This window comes from Myxocyprinus asiaticus, chromosome 43, assembly GCF_019703515.2.
Source record: "Myxocyprinus asiaticus isolate MX2 ecotype Aquarium Trade chromosome 43, UBuf_Myxa_2, whole genome shotgun sequence".
Classification (NCBI taxonomy): Eukaryota; Metazoa; Chordata; class Actinopteri; order Cypriniformes; family Catostomidae; genus Myxocyprinus; species Myxocyprinus asiaticus.
In genome coordinates, this window is record NC_059386.1 from 14,188,998 (window position 1) to 14,207,573 (window position 18,576).

General features: G+C 44.1%; 1 protein-coding gene across 2 annotated transcripts in view; it reads left to right on the forward strand.

Moving 5' to 3' along the window:
• Nucleotides 1-1,886: 1,886 nt before the first annotated feature.
• The window catches only part of LOC127433643 (leucine-rich repeat transmembrane neuronal protein 4-like), a 94,331-nt gene continuing 77,641 nt past the window's right edge, over nt 1,887-18,576 (forward strand). For both annotated transcript variants that reach the window (XM_051685708.1, XM_051685709.1), the window contains exon 1: nt 1,887-2,378. In XM_051685708.1, the coding sequence (XP_051541668.1) occupies nt 2,375-2,378 (4 nt within the window). In that variant the 5' untranslated portion in view covers nt 1,887-2,374. The remainder of the gene's footprint in view (nt 2,379-18,576) is intronic.

An 18,576-nucleotide genomic window follows, 5' to 3' on the forward strand; every position in this document is an offset into this window, starting at 1 on the left:
CAAATTGTCAGTGTTTCATAATCAACATCTCTTTTCTACACAGCTGTCTACACAATGCGAATAAAATAAGATATGCTACTAGCATTTGTGACCTTGTTTTGCCATTGTCCAACGCTTTGTCTCCGGCAACTTACTGTTTGTGCCTAACTGTACTTGCAGTGCTTAAACTGGATAATCCCCTGCTTAAATGTATTCCATCCTTTTAAATTATCTGCATGTCTCCAATGCGTTAAGATATAAAATACAGTCATAGCATCCATTATCCACTCATACAGACTGCCAATGTGCAAAAGTTCCAAGAATTTGCTTTTTATTGTGAAAATCTTGTCTGAGACAGGCAAGTATTGAAAAAATAATAGGAGCAAAAAATCAAATTCTTTTCACTTGTAGATAAACACCCAAAGACCTTACTGAAAACATCAAAAACCTTAGTTACAACTTGTTAACAAAGCCCATGACAAAAATAACTGACTTACAGAGCATAAAATTAGATGGATTCACATGTAAAGCCTGAAAAAAAAAAAATAATCAAAATGCATTTTATGAACACACCGGCTTCATGTCATTATAGCCCTAAGGTTAAAAAAATAATTTAAAAAAAATCCTAGGCTTAAAAAATATATTTCAACCATTAAATTCCTGTTAATTAAAGTATTTAGAATAAATTCATGGCAAGAACAGGTATTACTTTATGTGGCTTTTGATCTCTTCAGCAGTGCTTTGAATCATAAACATACTTGAATCAGAAGATGATTCAGAATAATTGATTTCTATAGCTCGTTAAAGAGCATGAGTGTTTTCATAGTTTATTTACTGTCTCTCCTTTTCTATACATTCAGTGAATATCCTTAACAAGGCCTGCAGGGATTATGCACTTGTGTCAGTGTTGGTATTTGTAAGAAGTACCCTGAGCATAGAAAAATTTCGACATTACAAAATATTATGTAACAAACAATTGCTGTTTTAATACATGCCCTTAAGAGTGCAGTCTGGTTCCAGAAGTAAAAGTCACATTGATTTTCTCCATATACGAATTGATTTTCAAAAATAACTTACAAACCTTTAAAGGTGAGGTTGTTTATCAATGGTACATGCCTTTGTTGAAGCCATCAGTCCAAGTTATTTCCACTTATTTATTTATTTTAAATTGTGTTTAATAGTGTAATTCCTTGTGAACAACTACACTACCCATGAGCCAGTATAGACAGATCTATATGCGTTGCATACCTTGCGTATATGGTTTTTGCGCCTCTGCGTATAATTTAGTGTGTATGCCTTTTTGTATTGTTAATGGAGAATAACAATAAAACTTGCCAGAAACTAAGACACATTTAGCTGGTTAATGCAGCGACAAGCGTTTACAAAAAAAACTACATTTCTCATCATATGTGGTCGCACTAAATGACAGGCTTGTTTACGGATAGTAAACCAGAAAGATAAGAGGGTGCCAGTCCATTTAAAGATTTAAAAACAAAAAGTAATATTTTAAAATCAATTCTATAACGGACTGGCAACCAGTGGAGATATATTATTATAGGAGTAATATGCTTACGTTTATGTACACCAGTTGAAAGTCTCGCAGCAGCGTTCTGGAGCATTTGGAGCCGTGCAATGGAAGATTAGCTTAATCCTATATATAAAGAGTTACAGTAGTCAAAAAGCAATGTTATTGACATTTATCGACATTCTTGACTTGACCAGGGCATTCGGGCAGGGGTTTGTGTTGGCATTCTGCGTACTGTCGTTTACTGCAGCAGGTTTGCCTCCAGGTCACCTTTATTTTATGACTGTGAAAGACCTGAGGGCGGGAGTGCGCAAACTGTGATATTTCTCAGGGACGCGGTTTAGCGGAGCTGCTCTCAGAGATTATACTGCGGCGGCGGGCACAGATTTCCTCTCACACAAAGCCCACAGATGTACACTTCAGACTCAGTCTATTTTGGCTCTGCTTACCACTGGTAGGCTACTTGGATGGCCGATAAGCGAAGCATGAATTAAACATTTCTTCTCCAATTATACGAACCAGAACAACTTTTGCTCTTTTCTGTTGACAGTTTTTGAAACTTGGATGCTTGCAGCGAATCAAATCACATTCCGATTGAAGGACGGCTATCATGTTTTTAAGTGCTTGTGGATGTATACCGGTTTGCCATTTTGTTGGATTAAACTGGGGAGGGGGCAAATAACACGTTTTCTGGGGTTTTGCGACATGGAGTCGAATCTGAACCGAAAATGATTTTAGTCCGGCTGCAATCCTGCTCCGACCAAAGGTAAACGTCTCTGTCCATCCTGGTGCCGTTGAGTGAATCCTGAAGCTGTGCAGTAATCACCCGCAGGGATTAGACGAGAGCGGAATTAAAAGAGCGTGGAAGATATGGGTGAGTTACTCCGCATCTAGGAATAAAGTTTATCGATAACTATTGATGAGTATTCTTGAAAATAGTGATGCATAGCGGATTTCTTTTAAATAAAAAAATGAAACGGTAGTCCATTTGCGTGTAATGAAGCTGGTGAACAATTATTCCCCCCAGATCTTTAACATTTTTAAATGAGTTGTAGCCTATATATTTGTTAGCCATTTTTCATGAGATTATAAAAATCGCAAACGTGTTTAACGTTGCCAAATCCACTTTTCTCACGTTTTCTCAAGGGAATTTTGCCGTGACACTCTTATCAAAATAGCACAGAATGATTTGCTGGTTTACGTTTCTTTTCTTTGTATTATCGGTGCACTTCTTATAGCTACTGTTGCCACCAAATGTAATAAAGCCAAAGAAAATCAATAGTTTGAGCTCACCACCGTTCCTAACAAGACGAATGCCTTGAATTTGGATCGTCCGTCACTGAGGCAGATTTGAGGTTGCTGTATAATTCCGCAGAGGAAGATCTGTGTATTCGTGTCAGATTCTCGCTGTCGGGTTAGAAAGTGAGGACTAAACTTTAAGCAACCTTTATTATAAAGACCCCAACTACTATGTTAGGCTTATGTTTAATTTTTCAACCTGTTATGGTGTTAATATTTGTACCTGAATTGTTCTATTCTCTCATAGAACAAATTTCTTGCCTCACAATGTAAACAATGAAAACGTGCAGTTGTGAACTGAAGAAGCTATTTCTTCTCTTCCTGAAAGTATTTTTCACTTGAATAAAATAAGTTAATTTAGATGTTGCCACGAGGTTGGCTACGTTTTATGTTACCTGATAAAACATTTCTACAGCATAATTTGAGACACATAGCCAAGCCTACTGTATACCCTACAACTTGTAATTTGTGTATGTTTATATGATATACTTTATGTTTTAAACATGTATGTTGTAAATCCTCCTAAGTTTTCTTTTTGAAACCTTCCCGTGCTCCATGTATTATTCTGACTCTAATTCTGTCTTGGATTCCACAGTCCTAACTACCAACCTTTCTAACACGTTTTCATATTTATTCCTGCTGAATGAAGAGCAGAGATGGGCCATGACAAATCAGGATGATGGATTGTTCTTAGAAATTGCCAGCTGTCACAAAATAGTCATGAATCAAATTTGTTCTAGAGGATATGAACTTGTGCAGTTTATAAACTCTTGAATGCTTGAAGAGCCAACCAGGAGAGTTTCACATTACAACTGCTTCATCATTACAATCTCTACCAATCGTCAGTATTTGACACACTACCTTACATTCCAAGAAAAACATTCAGGTTTAATCCAGGATAAAAAATCCAGGAATAATAATAATAATAATAATAATAATAATTCAGGCCATAGATTAAAGGAATAGTTCACCAAAAAATGAAAATTCTCTCATTATTCACTTACCCTGATGCCATCCCAGATGTGTATGAATGTCTTCAAATGAAGATTTTTTAGAAGAAAATAGAGCTCTGTCAGGTCCTTATAATGGATGTACTTGGGTGCCAGCACTTTGACAGTTCAAAAGTCACATTTAGGCAGCATTAAAGTAATCCATGCGTCTCCAGTCGATCAATGAATGTCTTCTGAAGCAAATCAGTATGTTTGTGTAAAAAATAAATTGATAATTAAATCAAGTCATACACATCTGGGATGGCATCAGGGTAAGTGAATAATGGGAGAATTAAATTTTTTTGGTGAACTAACCCTTTAAAGTAAGAAGCTAATCCTTACTAGATTAGTTTGACTGGATAGAAAGTTTCTAGGCCTGTAAATTTCACTCTGTTCTGTCAGAATACAAGTTTACTGTTTCTACTCTCAATTTACTAAATTTGATGTAATTAAGAAACTGTTACAGTCAAATTGCTTGTTCAAAGACAGTTAGCCTTGCAACTTCGGAAATCCAAGCATACTGTACAATTGCACTGTATAGGCTTTGTAAAGTGCCTCTTTGTTAAGGGATAGCTCTCCCAAAAATGAAAATTCTGTAATTTCTGCACCTTCATGCCATCCCAGATGTATGTGACTTTCTTTCTTCTGCTGAACAAAAACAAAGATTTTTAGAAGAGTATTTAAGCTCTACAGAGCTTAAATACTCTTCTAAAAATCTTTGTTTTTAGAAGATATATAAAAACAATTTTATATTGCATATAAGGCAGCATAAAAGTAATCTATACAACTCCAGTGGTTAAATCCATGTCTTTAGAAGTGATATGATATGTGTGGGTGAGAAACATATAACTATTTAAGTCATTTTGTACTATAAATCTGCACTTTCACTTCCACATTCTTCTTCTTTTGTTTTTGGCTATTCACATTCTTCGTGCATATCGTCACCTACTGGAAAGGGAGGAAATTTATTGTAAAAAAGGACTTAAAAATGTATATGTTTTTCACCCACACCTATCATATCACTTCTGAAGATATAGATTTAACCACGAGTTGTATGAATTACTTTTAAGAGCTGAGATGCTGTTCTAAAATGTTTTGTTTGTGTTCTGCAGAAGAAAGAAAGTCATACACATTTGGGATGGCATGAGGTTGATTTTTGGGTGAACTATCCCTTTAATATTTAATGAGGAAATCTAATTGGGCTCTGCATGCTTGTGTTTACTGTACAAGCTTCTGTTTTTTAAACTTCTGTGCCTATTTCATTCTAAAGAGAGGGTTTTGAAGATATTTGACTTATTTTCAGAGCAATCGCCTCAAAACTTTTACCATTCTTAATCATAAGTATCACTGTACAGCTTCAAATATATTTGACTAGCACTGGCAGCACTTCTTGTTGAGAGATCTTACTGCAACGCATCTACTTAGTTAATTTTAATGGATTAAGCTAATTTTACCATCACAATTGTGCCATAAATAATGCTTTTAGTAAAAATCAATCTGTGTCCTGCACTACACATCTGAGACACGGTTATGGCACTCTTCAATCTCAGAATTAGTGTGTGTAGAATAATGTGCTTTATATGTGCAAGAGGTCCTTCATTTCTTTATCACATCTTCAGTTTAACCGAGTAAATTATGTTCTCTGTGGTCTGCACAGATAAAATCCTACAACCCCAATTCCGAAAAAGTTGGGACAGTATGAAAAACAAAAAGGAGTGATTTGTAAATTATATTCACCCTTTGCTATATTGAAAGAAGTACAACTACACATTATATGATGTTTTCCTTGTGAGTTTCAATGTTTTTTTGAAAATGTACAGTAATTTCAAATCAGATGATTGCAACACGCTCCAAAAAAGTTTGGACAGAGGCAATTTAAGACTAATAACAATTTGACAAGTTGAAATAACAAGGCAATGTGAAACAGGAGATGTTAAACAGGTGAAGCAATCGTGTCATAGTATATAAGGAGCCTCCAAAAACAGCCTATTCCTTCAAGAGCAAGGATCATTCGAGACTTGTCAATTGCCAACAGATGCTTCAGCAAATAATCCAGCACTTTGAGAACAATGCTCCCCATAGACAAATTGTAAGGATTTTGGTCATTTCACTCTCTACATTGCACAATATAGTTAAAAGATTCAAGGAATCTGGTCAAATCTCGGTGCGTAAAGGGTAAGACGAAAACCATTTCTGAATGCACGTGATCTCTGATCCCTTAGACATCACTGTCTTAAAAAACATCATTCATCTGTAATGGATATTATGAACATGGGCTTGGGATAACTTTAGTAACATTTGTTAGGCAACACCACTCGCCACTGCATCCACAGATGCATGTTAAGACACTGTCCAGAAGCACTGCCGTCTTCTCTCGGCTCGGTCTCATCTTAGATAGAAAGTAGAACAGAGGAACTGTGTTTTTCAAAAAGTTTTTGACAAACAAAGCCGTCGTGTTATCCGGGCCAAAGAGGAAAAGGGCCATCCAAGCTGTTATCAGTGTCCGGTCCAAAAGCCAGTGTCTGTATGGGCCAGGGGTGTGTCAGTACTCATGGCATGGGTAACTTGCACATCTGTGAGAACACCATGAATGCAGACAGATATAAGTACACATTTTGGAGCAACATATACTGCCATTCAGCACCATCTTTTCCAGGGACTTCCCTGCATTTTCCAGCAGGACAACTTCAAACCACATATTGCCTGGATTTCAAGTGCATGGCTGTGTAAGCAGAGAGTTTTAAGGTTCATGAAACATGAAAGTCACACTTTTGGAGCAGTTGGCTTTTGGTGTTTCACATGTGCAAGTGAAAATAGCAGCGCTTAATAAACAAGAGTGGGGCAAGCATCTAACCTTTGATTAGATCTTTTGATTTGATTTGGTCCGACAGGGGGGAGGAGTTGCAGACTACTCGGCCGACCGGCCAAATAGTCCCGGTGCTCCCGATGACCAGTCCATCCCTGTTTGACTTAGCCAGCAATGATAGCTATCTGATAACATCTGTAAATGTAACGTTACTTATCTAGTGTTGGTGTATTGTTGGGCAAATCAGCTGTTCCCAGGGGTGGGTTTACAATTTTTGAGGCCCCAAGCATCCGTCCAAGCCGGGGCCCCATTTAAAAAATGTTTGCTTAAAAAATGACATAAAATCTTGTTAAAGATAATTAATGCATGTTTTCCAGTTTTTCCACAATGCAGTGATAAAAAAAATCAATATTTACCTACATATATTTTTACAAAAATATCTATATTTTTTTTCTTTCTTTTATTTATTTGATTATTTTTTTGTGTGCAAAACCTACTGCTTCACCCAGTAACATTTTGGAATTCAGTTGTTATTTATTAATATTATAACTCAACAATTATTTATTAGTTTGTCATTATAATATGTGTAACACAGACTCAGGCTGAGTGGGATCCATGTGCGGTTTATTAGAACACAAGTTCAAAGTACAAACAGGCGTAGGTAGGATAACCAGGGCAACCAAAAATATCAGAGACAGGGCAGTAAACGTAGTCAAACAGGCAGAGGATCGGGGCAGGCAGCAAAACAGCAATAGTTATAGTCCAGGCAAAACACAGTGATAGGCTGGCAGCATAGAATCGTAAAGGGTAATCCAAAGCAGAATCAAACACGGACAGATCAACACAGTAAATAATAACGCTCAGAAATGTAGCTGGGGCAAACAAGACTTTGCAATGAACGAACACACACATCGGGCTTAAATGAGTGATTTGAGACAGGTGTGGAGTAATCAGTCCAGGCATGTGGGCACTTGGGAAATGTAGTTCAATGTTAATATTCAGGTGAGTGAGACCTCCGGTGGTCGATTGAGGAATCTTCACCGGTGTTCGTGACAGAGCCCCCCCCCTGCGAGCGGCTCCTGATGCGAGAGCACATCCGACGTTGGGGTCTTCCTCGAGGTCGAGGGGCCGGTTTCTCTGGGTGAGTCCTATGGAATTCTGCGATGAGATTAGGGTCCAGGATATCATCCGCCTTGACTCAGGACCTCTCCTCCGGACCGTACCCCTCCCAGTCTACCAGATATTGGATCTGGCTTTCCCGACATCTGGAATCTAGCAGATCTCGCACTAGGAATGCCTCCTCACCATCCACGATCCTCCTCCACCCTCGGACCACCGGCAGGTTTCAGCAGAGGGACATGAAAAGTGGGAGAAATATGATAATTAGCAGGTAATTGAAGGCGATATGACACAGGATTGGTTTGTCTTAGAATTTTGAATGGACCCACATTCCTGGGACTGAGCTTCTTGCAAGGTAGATGGAGACGAAGGTCCTGAGCTGAAAGCCACACCCACTGTCCTGGAATGTAGTTGGGACTGGGACGATGATGGAGGTCAGCTTGTTCTTTTCCCCTGTTTATGGCACGCTGTAGATGGACATGAGCTTGATCCCACACAGCCTCACTATGTTGAAACCAGTCATTAAAAGCAGGAACATCAGGTGGTTCACCAGACCATGGAAATTGAGGGTTTTTTTGTTTCACCGGCGTTCATGACAAATTGTCAACGTTTGTCAGAGTCAACAAATTGTCGGAGTCAAATTGACGGGATAGTGAGTCGGCTTTGATGTTCTTTGATCCTGGATGATAAGTGATTCAAAAGTTAAAACGAGTGAAAAATAGTGTCCATCTGGCTTGTCTGGGGTTTAATCTTTTGGCTGAGCACAAGAATTCAAGGTTGCGATGATCGGTTAATACCAGAAATTAATGTCTGGCCCCCTCCAGCCAGTGTTGCCATTCTTCAAATGCTGCTTTCATGGCTAACAGTTCACGATTGCCCACATCATAATTCTGTTCAGCAGAGGAGAGTTTACGTGAGTAGTACGCACAAGGGAAAAGCTTAGGAGGATTACTTTGGCGTTGAGAGAGGATAGCACCAATACCAGTGTTTGATGTGTCTACTTCCACCACAAAAGGTACGTTGGGATCAGGATGATGCAGAATAGGAGCAGAAGTGAAGCGACTTTTCAATTCATTAAAGGCTTGGATGACGTCAGAATACCAGCGAAGCTTGGTATTACCTCCCTTTGTCATGGCGGTAAGTGGAGCGGCGACAGTGCTGAAGTTTCGAATGAATCTTCTGTAAAGATTTGCAAATCCTAAGAATCGTTGTAGTCCCTTTACAGTAGTGGGTTAAGGCCAGTTTAGAACCATTCGTACCTTGCCCTCATCCATAGACACCCCTTCTGGACTGATGATATAACTGAGGAAGGAAATTGAAGTTTGGTGGAATTCACATTTCTCTGATTGACATACAATTGGTGTTCCATGAGATGCTTCAGAACTGCCCGGACCTGCTTGATGTGTTCCTCCAGTGTGTCTGAATAAATCAGGATATCATCTATATATACAATTAATCCCTGGTTAATCATGTCTCTGAATACGTCATTTATGAAAGATTGGAACACAGATGGACTATTGGACGGTCCGAATGGCATAACGAGATATTCATAGTGCCCGCTGCTGGTAGAAAAGGCAGTTTTCCACTCATCCCCCTCTCAAATGCGAATGAGGTTGTACGCGCAGCGTAGATCAAGCTTAGTGTAAAACTTAGCAGTTCTTAGTTGTTCCAAAGCTACGGGAACCAGAGGTAAGGGATATCTGAATTTAACCGTTATATCATTTAGACCACGATAATCAATTCAAGGACGAAGGTCCCCATCCTTCTTTCCCACGAAGAAGAGTCCTGCTGCTGCCGGTGAAGTGGATGGATGAATGAAACCCTTGGCCAGTTCTTCTTCAATGTATGATTTCATGCCTTTAGCCTCAGGTTCTGACAGGGGAAAGATTCTGCCTCTAGGTGGTGAGGCACCAGGTAACAGATCAATGGCGCAGTCGCTAGATCGATGCGCTGGTAGCTGCGAGGCTTTGGTTTTACTGAAGGCTTCAAATAGATCAGCATACTCAGAAGGTATATGTGATGCTATGTTGAACTCGTTAGTCACCATAGTGGTATTCACAGACATAGGGATGATTAATTTTAGACACTTGGATGAGCAGCTGGAATCCCATCGCATAATCTGCTTTTCTCGCCATGAAATTTGTGGGTTATGGTCCTGCAGCCAGGGTAAACCAAGGATAACTGGGTTGTGTGGAGAGTGGATGACGTGTTGTTTCAGTGTGTAAAATACCAACTTGCAGAATGAGGTCAGTGGTGGTGTACAATACCTGGCCGGTCCCCAGGGGGCGCCCATGCAGCGCTGCCACTGCCAAAGGAGAGTCGCAAGGAATTAATGGTATCTTATGCTGTCAGGCTAAATTTTCATCAATAAAGTTGCCTGCTGCCCCCAAATCTAACAAGGCCTTAGTGATGATGGTGTCTGACAGGAACGTTAGTTTTACTGGCACTTCAATACAAGCAGCGGTTTGAATAGAGGAAACCGACACACTTACCCTGCAATTGTGTGTTTGAGGGGGTCGTGTCGAACAGTCAGCTCTCAAATGTCCTGCTTGACCGCAGTATAAACAGAGATGGTTCCTGATGCAGTGTTCACGCTCCTCTGTGGAGGGATGAGTTTGACCGACCTGCATAGGTTCAGCATCTTCACTGGGTTGAGTGAAAGTGCTGATAAATCGATTAGGTCTCCTGGAGCGAATGAGATTGTCAATACGAATAGCGAGGTCGATGAATTGGTCCAGGGTTCTGCCTTCATCACTGCAGGCCAGCTCAGATTGCATGTCAGTGTTTAATCCTTGACAAAACAGCAGTTTTAATGTGTCTTCCACCCACAGAGTTTGCGCAGCGAGAGTGCGAAAAGAAAGAGCGAATTCAGCTGCAGTATTTCTTCCTTGATGAAACACAAGCACACCTTCCTCCCTCGGAATGTTTGAATACCTCTCTCAGACGTTGAATAAATTCATTGAAATTGGTGCGGTTTAGTCCTTGATTGGCCCAGACAGCTGTTGCCAATTCCAACACCTTACCCATGAGCAGTGAACACACAAGAGAGATCTTGCTTTCATCGGTCGGGTATAACGAGGGTTGTTGAGCCAGGAACATAGAGCATTGCATGAGGAAGCCTTTACACCTGGGTGGGGTGCCGTCAAATTTTTCTGGAAAGGCTAAAGGTGAATTAGCAGTTACTGTACTGTGAGGTATTGAGACTGGTACCTGACTCGCTTGAGGCACTGGGGAAACTAATTCAGGTACGGGCTGATGGAGGCTCTGTACAGATTTCACTAACTCTTCTGTTAGTGTGGTGAGTCGGCATAGTTGTTGTTGGTGAGATGCCAGTAGGTTAGCTTGGGCAGAGAGTTTGCTGGACAGATGCATGAAGTTGTTGGATAGTTGGCGAAGTCTTCTGTAACACAGACTCAGGCTTAGTGGGATCCATGTGCGGTTTATTAGAACACATGTTCAAAGTACAAACAGGCATGGGTAGGATAACTAGGGCAACCAACAATATCAGAGACAGGGCAGTAAACATCGTCAAACAGGCAGAGGATCGGTGCAGGCAGCAAAACACATTGATAGGCAGGCAGCAGAGAATCGTGAAGGGTAATCCAAAGCAGAGTCAAACACGGGCAGATCAACACAGTAAAATAATAATGCTCAGAAATGTAGCCGGGGCAAACAAGACTTCGCATTGAACGAACACACACTTAAATAGTCTGAGTGATATGAGGCAGGTATGGAGTAATCAGTCCAGGCATGGGGGCACTTGGGAAATGTAGTTCCCTATCTGTCACTCACTCGACGTTGTGTCGATGTAGTGACACTAGGGGTCACTCTTGGGAGCCCGAAACACCTCTGGTCTTTGATAAAAAGCCAATGAAAATTGGCGAGTGGTATTTGTATGCCACTCCCCCGGACATACGGGTATAAAAGGAGCTGGTTTGCAACCACTCATTCAGGTTTTATGCTGAGGAGCTGAATTCTCATGGCTGTTCATTCACCTCTGCTGGATCTGATGGCGCATTTCAGTGACTTCTCCCTCCTCTGCACTGGTGGACTGCAGAGAATGCCCCTGGGCGCTTCGGCAGAAAAAAGAGAGTATATTTTCCTGAAAGAGTATATTTCTCTAAAAGAGACGCGTCTTTTTAAAGATGCCTTTCCGATTGTGTGTTATTCCTGGTTGCGGTCGTTACCTCTCAACTTCAGATAGTCACGATCGCTGTCTTTCGTGTCTGGGCGCGACCCACACGGAGGCAGTGTTTGTGGATGGTTCATGTTCTCACTGTGAAAACATGACCATGGTAACATTGCGGTCACGGCTTGCTTCATGGAGCTCCTCACCTCGGTCCTTCTACCTACGGGTTTGAGGCCAGTGCGGCTAGCACTGGGGATGATTTGGGGACCCTGATGGGACCGCCTCTGCTGGGTATCCCCCCGTGGACCTCCCATTCCCCAGCATGCTCGTCTGCCCCAATCGGGCTTCCGGATGAGTCCGCCGGCTCATCTCAAGGCAAGTTTGACCTCTTGTTCGGAGCCCGCGAAGCTGATGAGCTCTCGAGCACAGCATCGGAGAGCGGGCATGTCCAGTCGGACGCAGAAGCCTCAGCTGGGCTCCCCCCTTCAGGGACGATTGCCCAGTCACAGGCTGATGCAGAGATGATGGACATGCTTTCCCGGGCGGCCGCGAGCGTCGGGCTAGAGTGGAACCCTCCGCTCTCCCCTGAACCCTCGCGGCTCGATGATTGGTTCCAGCCGTGCCATTTGCTTTTCATTTGATTTCACCGCATGCCCAAGTGGCTGCGGTACCCAACAGTTCAGCAAAAGAGCAGTTTCCTCCTTCCCTGGGTCACATACCCTGTGTGCACGGTTGTCATCACGACCACCATCCACCTTTTTTCCCTTGCAGGATTGGCGCTCCAGCTGCGGTCTCCCTGCCCCTGCACGCCCAGCTGTGGCACACATCTGCCCCCGATGAGACTGCTCCCAGGCTGTTCCGGGGGTGGTCACAAGGAGCCAGGTAAGTGCTTCGATGTCCCTCGACTCAGCACGGCCACGACATGCTCCACGCCGCCGGGAGGCCCCACCTGCCGGTACGTCTGACGACGTTGTCCCTTTGGTCTCCCTCGCGCGGAACTTGAATGCGTGGCTTGCGCTTTCCAATCCGTCGCGATGGCTGGTCCGGACCGTCCAACTCGGTTATGCGATTCAGTTCGCCAGGTGTCCACCCAGGTTCAGCGTTATCCACTTCACCATGGTGGAGGATGAAAACGCTGCTACCTTGCACGTGGAGATCGCCACCCTCCTACGGAAGGGTGCGATAGAACCTGTCCCTCCGGCCGAGATGAAGAAGGGTTTTTTCAGCCCCTACTTCATTGTACCGAAAAAAGGCGGTGGGTTGCGGCCAATCTTGGACCTGCGAGTACTGAATCGGGCTTTACACAGACTCTCGTTCAAGATGCTGAGGCAAAAATGCATTCTGGCGAGCATCCGGCATCAAGATTGGTTCGCGGCGGTAGACCTGAAGGACGCGTACTTTCACGTCTCGATTCTACCTCGACACAGACCCTTCCTGCAGTTTGCATTCGAGGGTCAGGCGTATCAGTACAAGGTCCTCCCTTTCGGCCTGTCCTTGTCCCCTCGCGTCTTCATGAAGGTCGCAGAGGCAGCTCTTGCCCCGTTAAGGGAAGTGGGCATTCGCATTCTCAACTATCTCGACAATTGGCTAATCCTAGCTCACTCTTGGGACCTGTTGTGTGCACACAGAGACTTGGTGCTCTCGCACCTCAGCCGATTAGGGCTTCGGGTTAACTGGGAAAAGAGCAAGCTCCTCCCGGTTCAGAGCATCTCTTTTCTTGGTTTGGAGTTGGACTCAGTCTCATTGACAGCGCACCTCACGAATGAGCACGCACAGTCGGTACTGGCCTGTTTGAAGGCGTTCAAACAGAAAACAGCAGTTCCACTGAAACTCTTTCAGAGGCTCCTGGGGCATATGGCATCCTCAGTGGTGGCCACCCTGCTCGGGTTGATGTATATGAGACCGCTTCAGCACTGGCTTCAGACTCGAGTCCTGAGATGGGCATGGCGCCGCGGGACACATCGCGTGGCCATCACGCTGGTCTGTCACTGTCTCTTCAGCGCTTGGACCGACCTCTTATTTCTACGGGCAGGTGTTCCCCTAGAGCAGGTCTCCAGGTGCGTCGTGGTCACGACAGATGCCTCCAAAACGGGCTGGGGCGCTGTTTGCAATGGGCATGCAGCCGCCGGCTTACGGACAGGCCCGCGGCTGCGTTGGCACATCAACTGCCTCAAGTTGTTGCCAATTCTGCTCGCCCTGTGGAGGTTCCGGCCATTGATCCAGGGCAAGCACTTGTTAGTTCGGACAGACAACACAGCAACAGTAGCATATGTCAACCGCCACGGTGGTCTGTGCTCTCGTTGTATGTCACAACTCGCCCGCCGTCTCCTCCTCTGGAGTCAGCAGCACTTCAAGTTGCTGTGAGCCACTCACATCCCAGGCGACCTCAACACTGCAGCGGATGCGCTGTCATGGCAGGTTACCCTCAGGGGAGAGTGGAGACTCCACCCTCAGGTGGTCCAGATGATTTGGAGTCGATTCGGACAGGCACAGGTAGACCAGTTTGCCTCCCAAGAATCCTCCCACTGCCCGCTCTGGTACGCCCTGACCGAGGCACCTCTCGGCATAGACGCACTGGCACACAGCTGGCCTCCTGGCCTATGCAAATATGCGTTTCCCCCAGTGAGCCTACTTGCACAGACCCTGTGCAAGGTCAGGAAGGACGAGGAGCAGGTCGTCCTGGTAGCACCCTACTGGCCCACCCAGATGTGGTTCTCGGACCTCACGCTCCTCACGACAGACCCCCCCTCCGGCGAATTCTCCTGAGGAAATATCTTCTTTCTCAGGGATAGGGCACCATCTGGCATGATCACTCTGGCAAGGGCCCCCTCTACGAGGTGCCTGTATGCCTTTAAGTTGCGTCTGTTCGCTAAGTGGTTTTCTTCCCGATGGGAAGACCCCAAGAGATGTGCAGTCGGATCAGTGCTTTCCTTCCTGCAGGAGAAGTTGGAAGGGCGGCTGTCCCCTTCCACCTTGAAGGTGTACGTTGCTGCTATAGTAGCAAACCATGACACAGTGGACGGTAAGTCCTTAGGGAAGCACAACCTGATCATCAGGTTCCTGAGAGGTGCCAGGAGGCTGAAATCCTCCAGACCGCACCTCGTTCCCTCATGGGACCTCTCTGTAGTTCTTCAGGGTCTACAGAGAGCCCCCTTTGAGCCTTTGCAGTCAACTGAGCTTAAGGCACTCTCCTTGAAGACTGCCCTCCTGATTGCACTTACTTCCATCAAGAGGGTAGGAGACCTGCAAGCGTTCTCTGTCAGCGAAACATGCCTGGAGTTCGGTCCAGGCTACTCTCACATGATCTTGAGACCCCGACCGGGCTATGTGCCCAAGGTTCCCACGACCCCTTTTAGGGACCAGGGGATGAACCTGCGAGCACTGCCCCAGGAGGAGGCAGACCCAGACCTGTTGTTGCTGTGTCCGGTGCGCACTTTACCCATCTATTTGGATCGTACACAGAGCTTTAGAATCTCTGAGCAGCTCTTTGTCTGCTTTGGTGCACAGCGAAAAGGAAGCGCTGTCTCCAAGCAGAGGAGTGCCCACTGGCTCACTGATGCCATAGCTATGGCATATCTCACCCAGGACGTGCCGCTCCCGGTAGGGCTACGAGCCCATTCTACCAGGGGTGTAGCGGCCTCCTGGGCCCTGGCAAAGGGTGCCTCTCTAACAGACATTTGCAGAGCAGCGGGCTGGGCAACACCCAAAACCTTTGCAAGGTTCTACAACCTCCAGGTGTAACCGGTTTCGCCCCAGGTAGTGGCACGCAATACAAGCGGATAAGCCCGGGATAGCCGGCCAGGTGTATCGCTTGCAAATAGCGCCTTTCACCTCCTCTGAGCTGAAGACGTGTGGCATTAATTCCCAGTAGTGTTCACAAACTTTGTTCCCTGGTTGACTTCCACCAAGCCCTGTGGCAGTCGAGTTTTTGGACAGACTTGCTGCCGGCCCAGTTCACGTGCTAACTAAGAGCCCTGTTCTGTGGTAGGTGCTCTGCATGTGGTGGTTCCCTGTAAGGTAATACCATGCGATCTTCCGCTAATTCATTTCCCTGTTGGCATACTGCGTGTTCCTTGGGCAGAGCTCCCTCTGCCACAGTCTCCATGTTTGTAGTAACTCCTCCCCCATTGGGTAGGATCTACCATGAGACTTCTCCACATGGTCGGCAAGACCATGTGACGTATTTTCCACTTAATTATCCCCCCCCCCCTTTGGGCGAGGTGTGGTCTCTGCGGTGTCCTCCCCTTGGGAGGGACACCCCCCGACTAGACCTGGCTGCCCAGTCAGATAATCCCCCTTGTTTTTTAAGGAGTGGAAAAAAATAAGGGGAAAAGAGGCCATGACTGGGTTAGCCTGTCTCTATCTTTTGGGTAGTCGACTTGTCCCCAAAGGGCCGTTCGACACTCATAACTATGTTGGGGGAGGTTACATGTCAGTCTGGTGCACTGGCTACGAGGCACACAGTTGTCTGCCCATCACACACCGCCAGACCCTCCTGTGTGCCTCCTGCCACAACGTTGAACTACCCGCTGAAATGGCCGGACCTTGTCTCGGCTCCTCAACATAAAACCTGAATGAGTGGTTGCATACCAGCTCCTTTTATACCCGTATGTCTGGGGGAGTGGCATGCAAATACCACTCACCAATTTTCATTGGCCTTTTATCAAAGATCTGAGGTGTTTCGGGCTCCCAAGAGTGACCCCTAGTGTCACTACATTGACACAACGTCTCGTTCCCTCCATCAGGGAATGGAGGTTACGCAAGTAACCAGGACATTCAGTGTTAATATTCAGGTGAATGAGACCTCAGGTGGTCGATTGAGGAATCTTCACCGGCGTTCGTGACAATATGATACAGTATTATTATTACTTTGAGGATTTGTTGTATACAATAGTAATATATTCCTGTCTTATTTACTTTACTTTCACCTGGAGTTTATATTCTGATGCTGAGGCTGTATTTTATGTAAGCATCTTAGGCAATGTTCGTATTATAACAATAAACATACAAGGCATGACAGCCTCTCAGCACACTAGAGTAGAAGGAGAAAAAACCATTGCCGTTTATCAAGCCCTGAAACTTTGCTTGTTGCAGAACAATCTGAAATAATGTTAAACATTGTAACAGTCCCCTCTTTGCAACCTGAACTTGTTCAGAACGTTAACTCTTTGTGACACCTGTGCTAAAAAAAACAAAAAACAATCTAGACACAGTGCAATGACTGAAACAGAACGCAGGTGTCTCGGCATGCATTTTTGAAACCTGAAGCTCTTATTAACTTGAAACAGTGTCTAAAAATGTGCCAGTCCTCCGTGAGACACTGAAGAAACAGCGAGATGCGGTACAGCATATATGGACGTTCATCCAGCTTGTTTACACAGGAAAACAATGGAAAAACAGAGCAGACGCAGGCAAAAACACATTTGGTGTGAACGGCCCCTTATTCATCCGTTCGCGCGTATCTGTGAGTGAGAGCCCTTGCACGAAACGAGTTCGGATGACCTATATATATATATATATATATATATATATATATGAAAAAAAAAAATCCATAAATTACAAACCCGAACCCTACTTAAAAAAACTCACCTGTCCTGACCCCCACGAATTATAACATGAACCACTCTAAGAGCGCTGACAACAGCGGATTTGCAAATGTACCCAGAACATCATGTCACCTCTCAAGCATTTTTCTGCGGAGCTTTCCTACTGGGGCGTGGGCCCCCCCCCGACGTCCGGGGCCCCATGCCATTGGTGGTTAAAACCGCTACTGGCTGTTCCAACTTGAGCAAGCTAGCTATTCATTCATGAAGCCATAGTTAAATCAGAGATAAGTTGGCTAGTTTGCTGTACCTCAGTTAATTAACCACTTTGCTCTAATTAATTTGCTCTTGTAGTACATTGCTTTGAGTATGCAACATGTAGGCTGACATCTTAAACTATATTATAAATCATATTTTCAGATGTGAAGACATGCAGAAAATAACTATATTTTTCAGAAAACAGACAGACACTGCCAGTCAGTGGAGATAAGGAGCCTGAGAGGTATGACATGACCCAAGACAGATCAGTAGATTGATTTATGCAGATAGTTATTTTTTAAAGGGCCAGACTTCTTATAAATTTCAGGATGTGAATCGTCATCCATACAATGTAATACATTAGAGTTGGTAATTTACCTCCATGATATGTAAACAAATAAACAATAATTTCTTCCTTTCATTTTTTGTTCTTTATTTTAGTCAGATCAAGCATGAATGATGTGGTCAGCGAGGGTCAGCATCTAGAAGGTTCTCTGGCTCTCCAGCACTAATTCAGTAAATGAAAAAATGTCATTTACCAAAATAGACTTATTTTAAATTATGCAAGTGTTCCTGTTCAAATGATTATTAAGCCCGTATCTCTTCCAACTCTAGCAGTGCCCCTGAAGGTGCAAATCTGCCTAAAATTTAATTTTGACAACATTTAGGAGTTCACTAGCATATAGATGACCTCAAAGTAAACACACATGGACTTAAAGCAACAAAACTTTGATTTTGATTTCATGGGGTCTTATAATAGCTTTATTTTTATTGGAATTGTGACCAAATCATGGCCAACAGGGGTATAGTTTGGAGAGGCAAACAACTTCAGAAGGACTTAAAATACATAAAGTGCTGTGAGTCAAGTGTATCACTGTCATGCTTATAACGCAAGGGGAAGTTTTGGGTTTGTAGAGAAAATTACCATT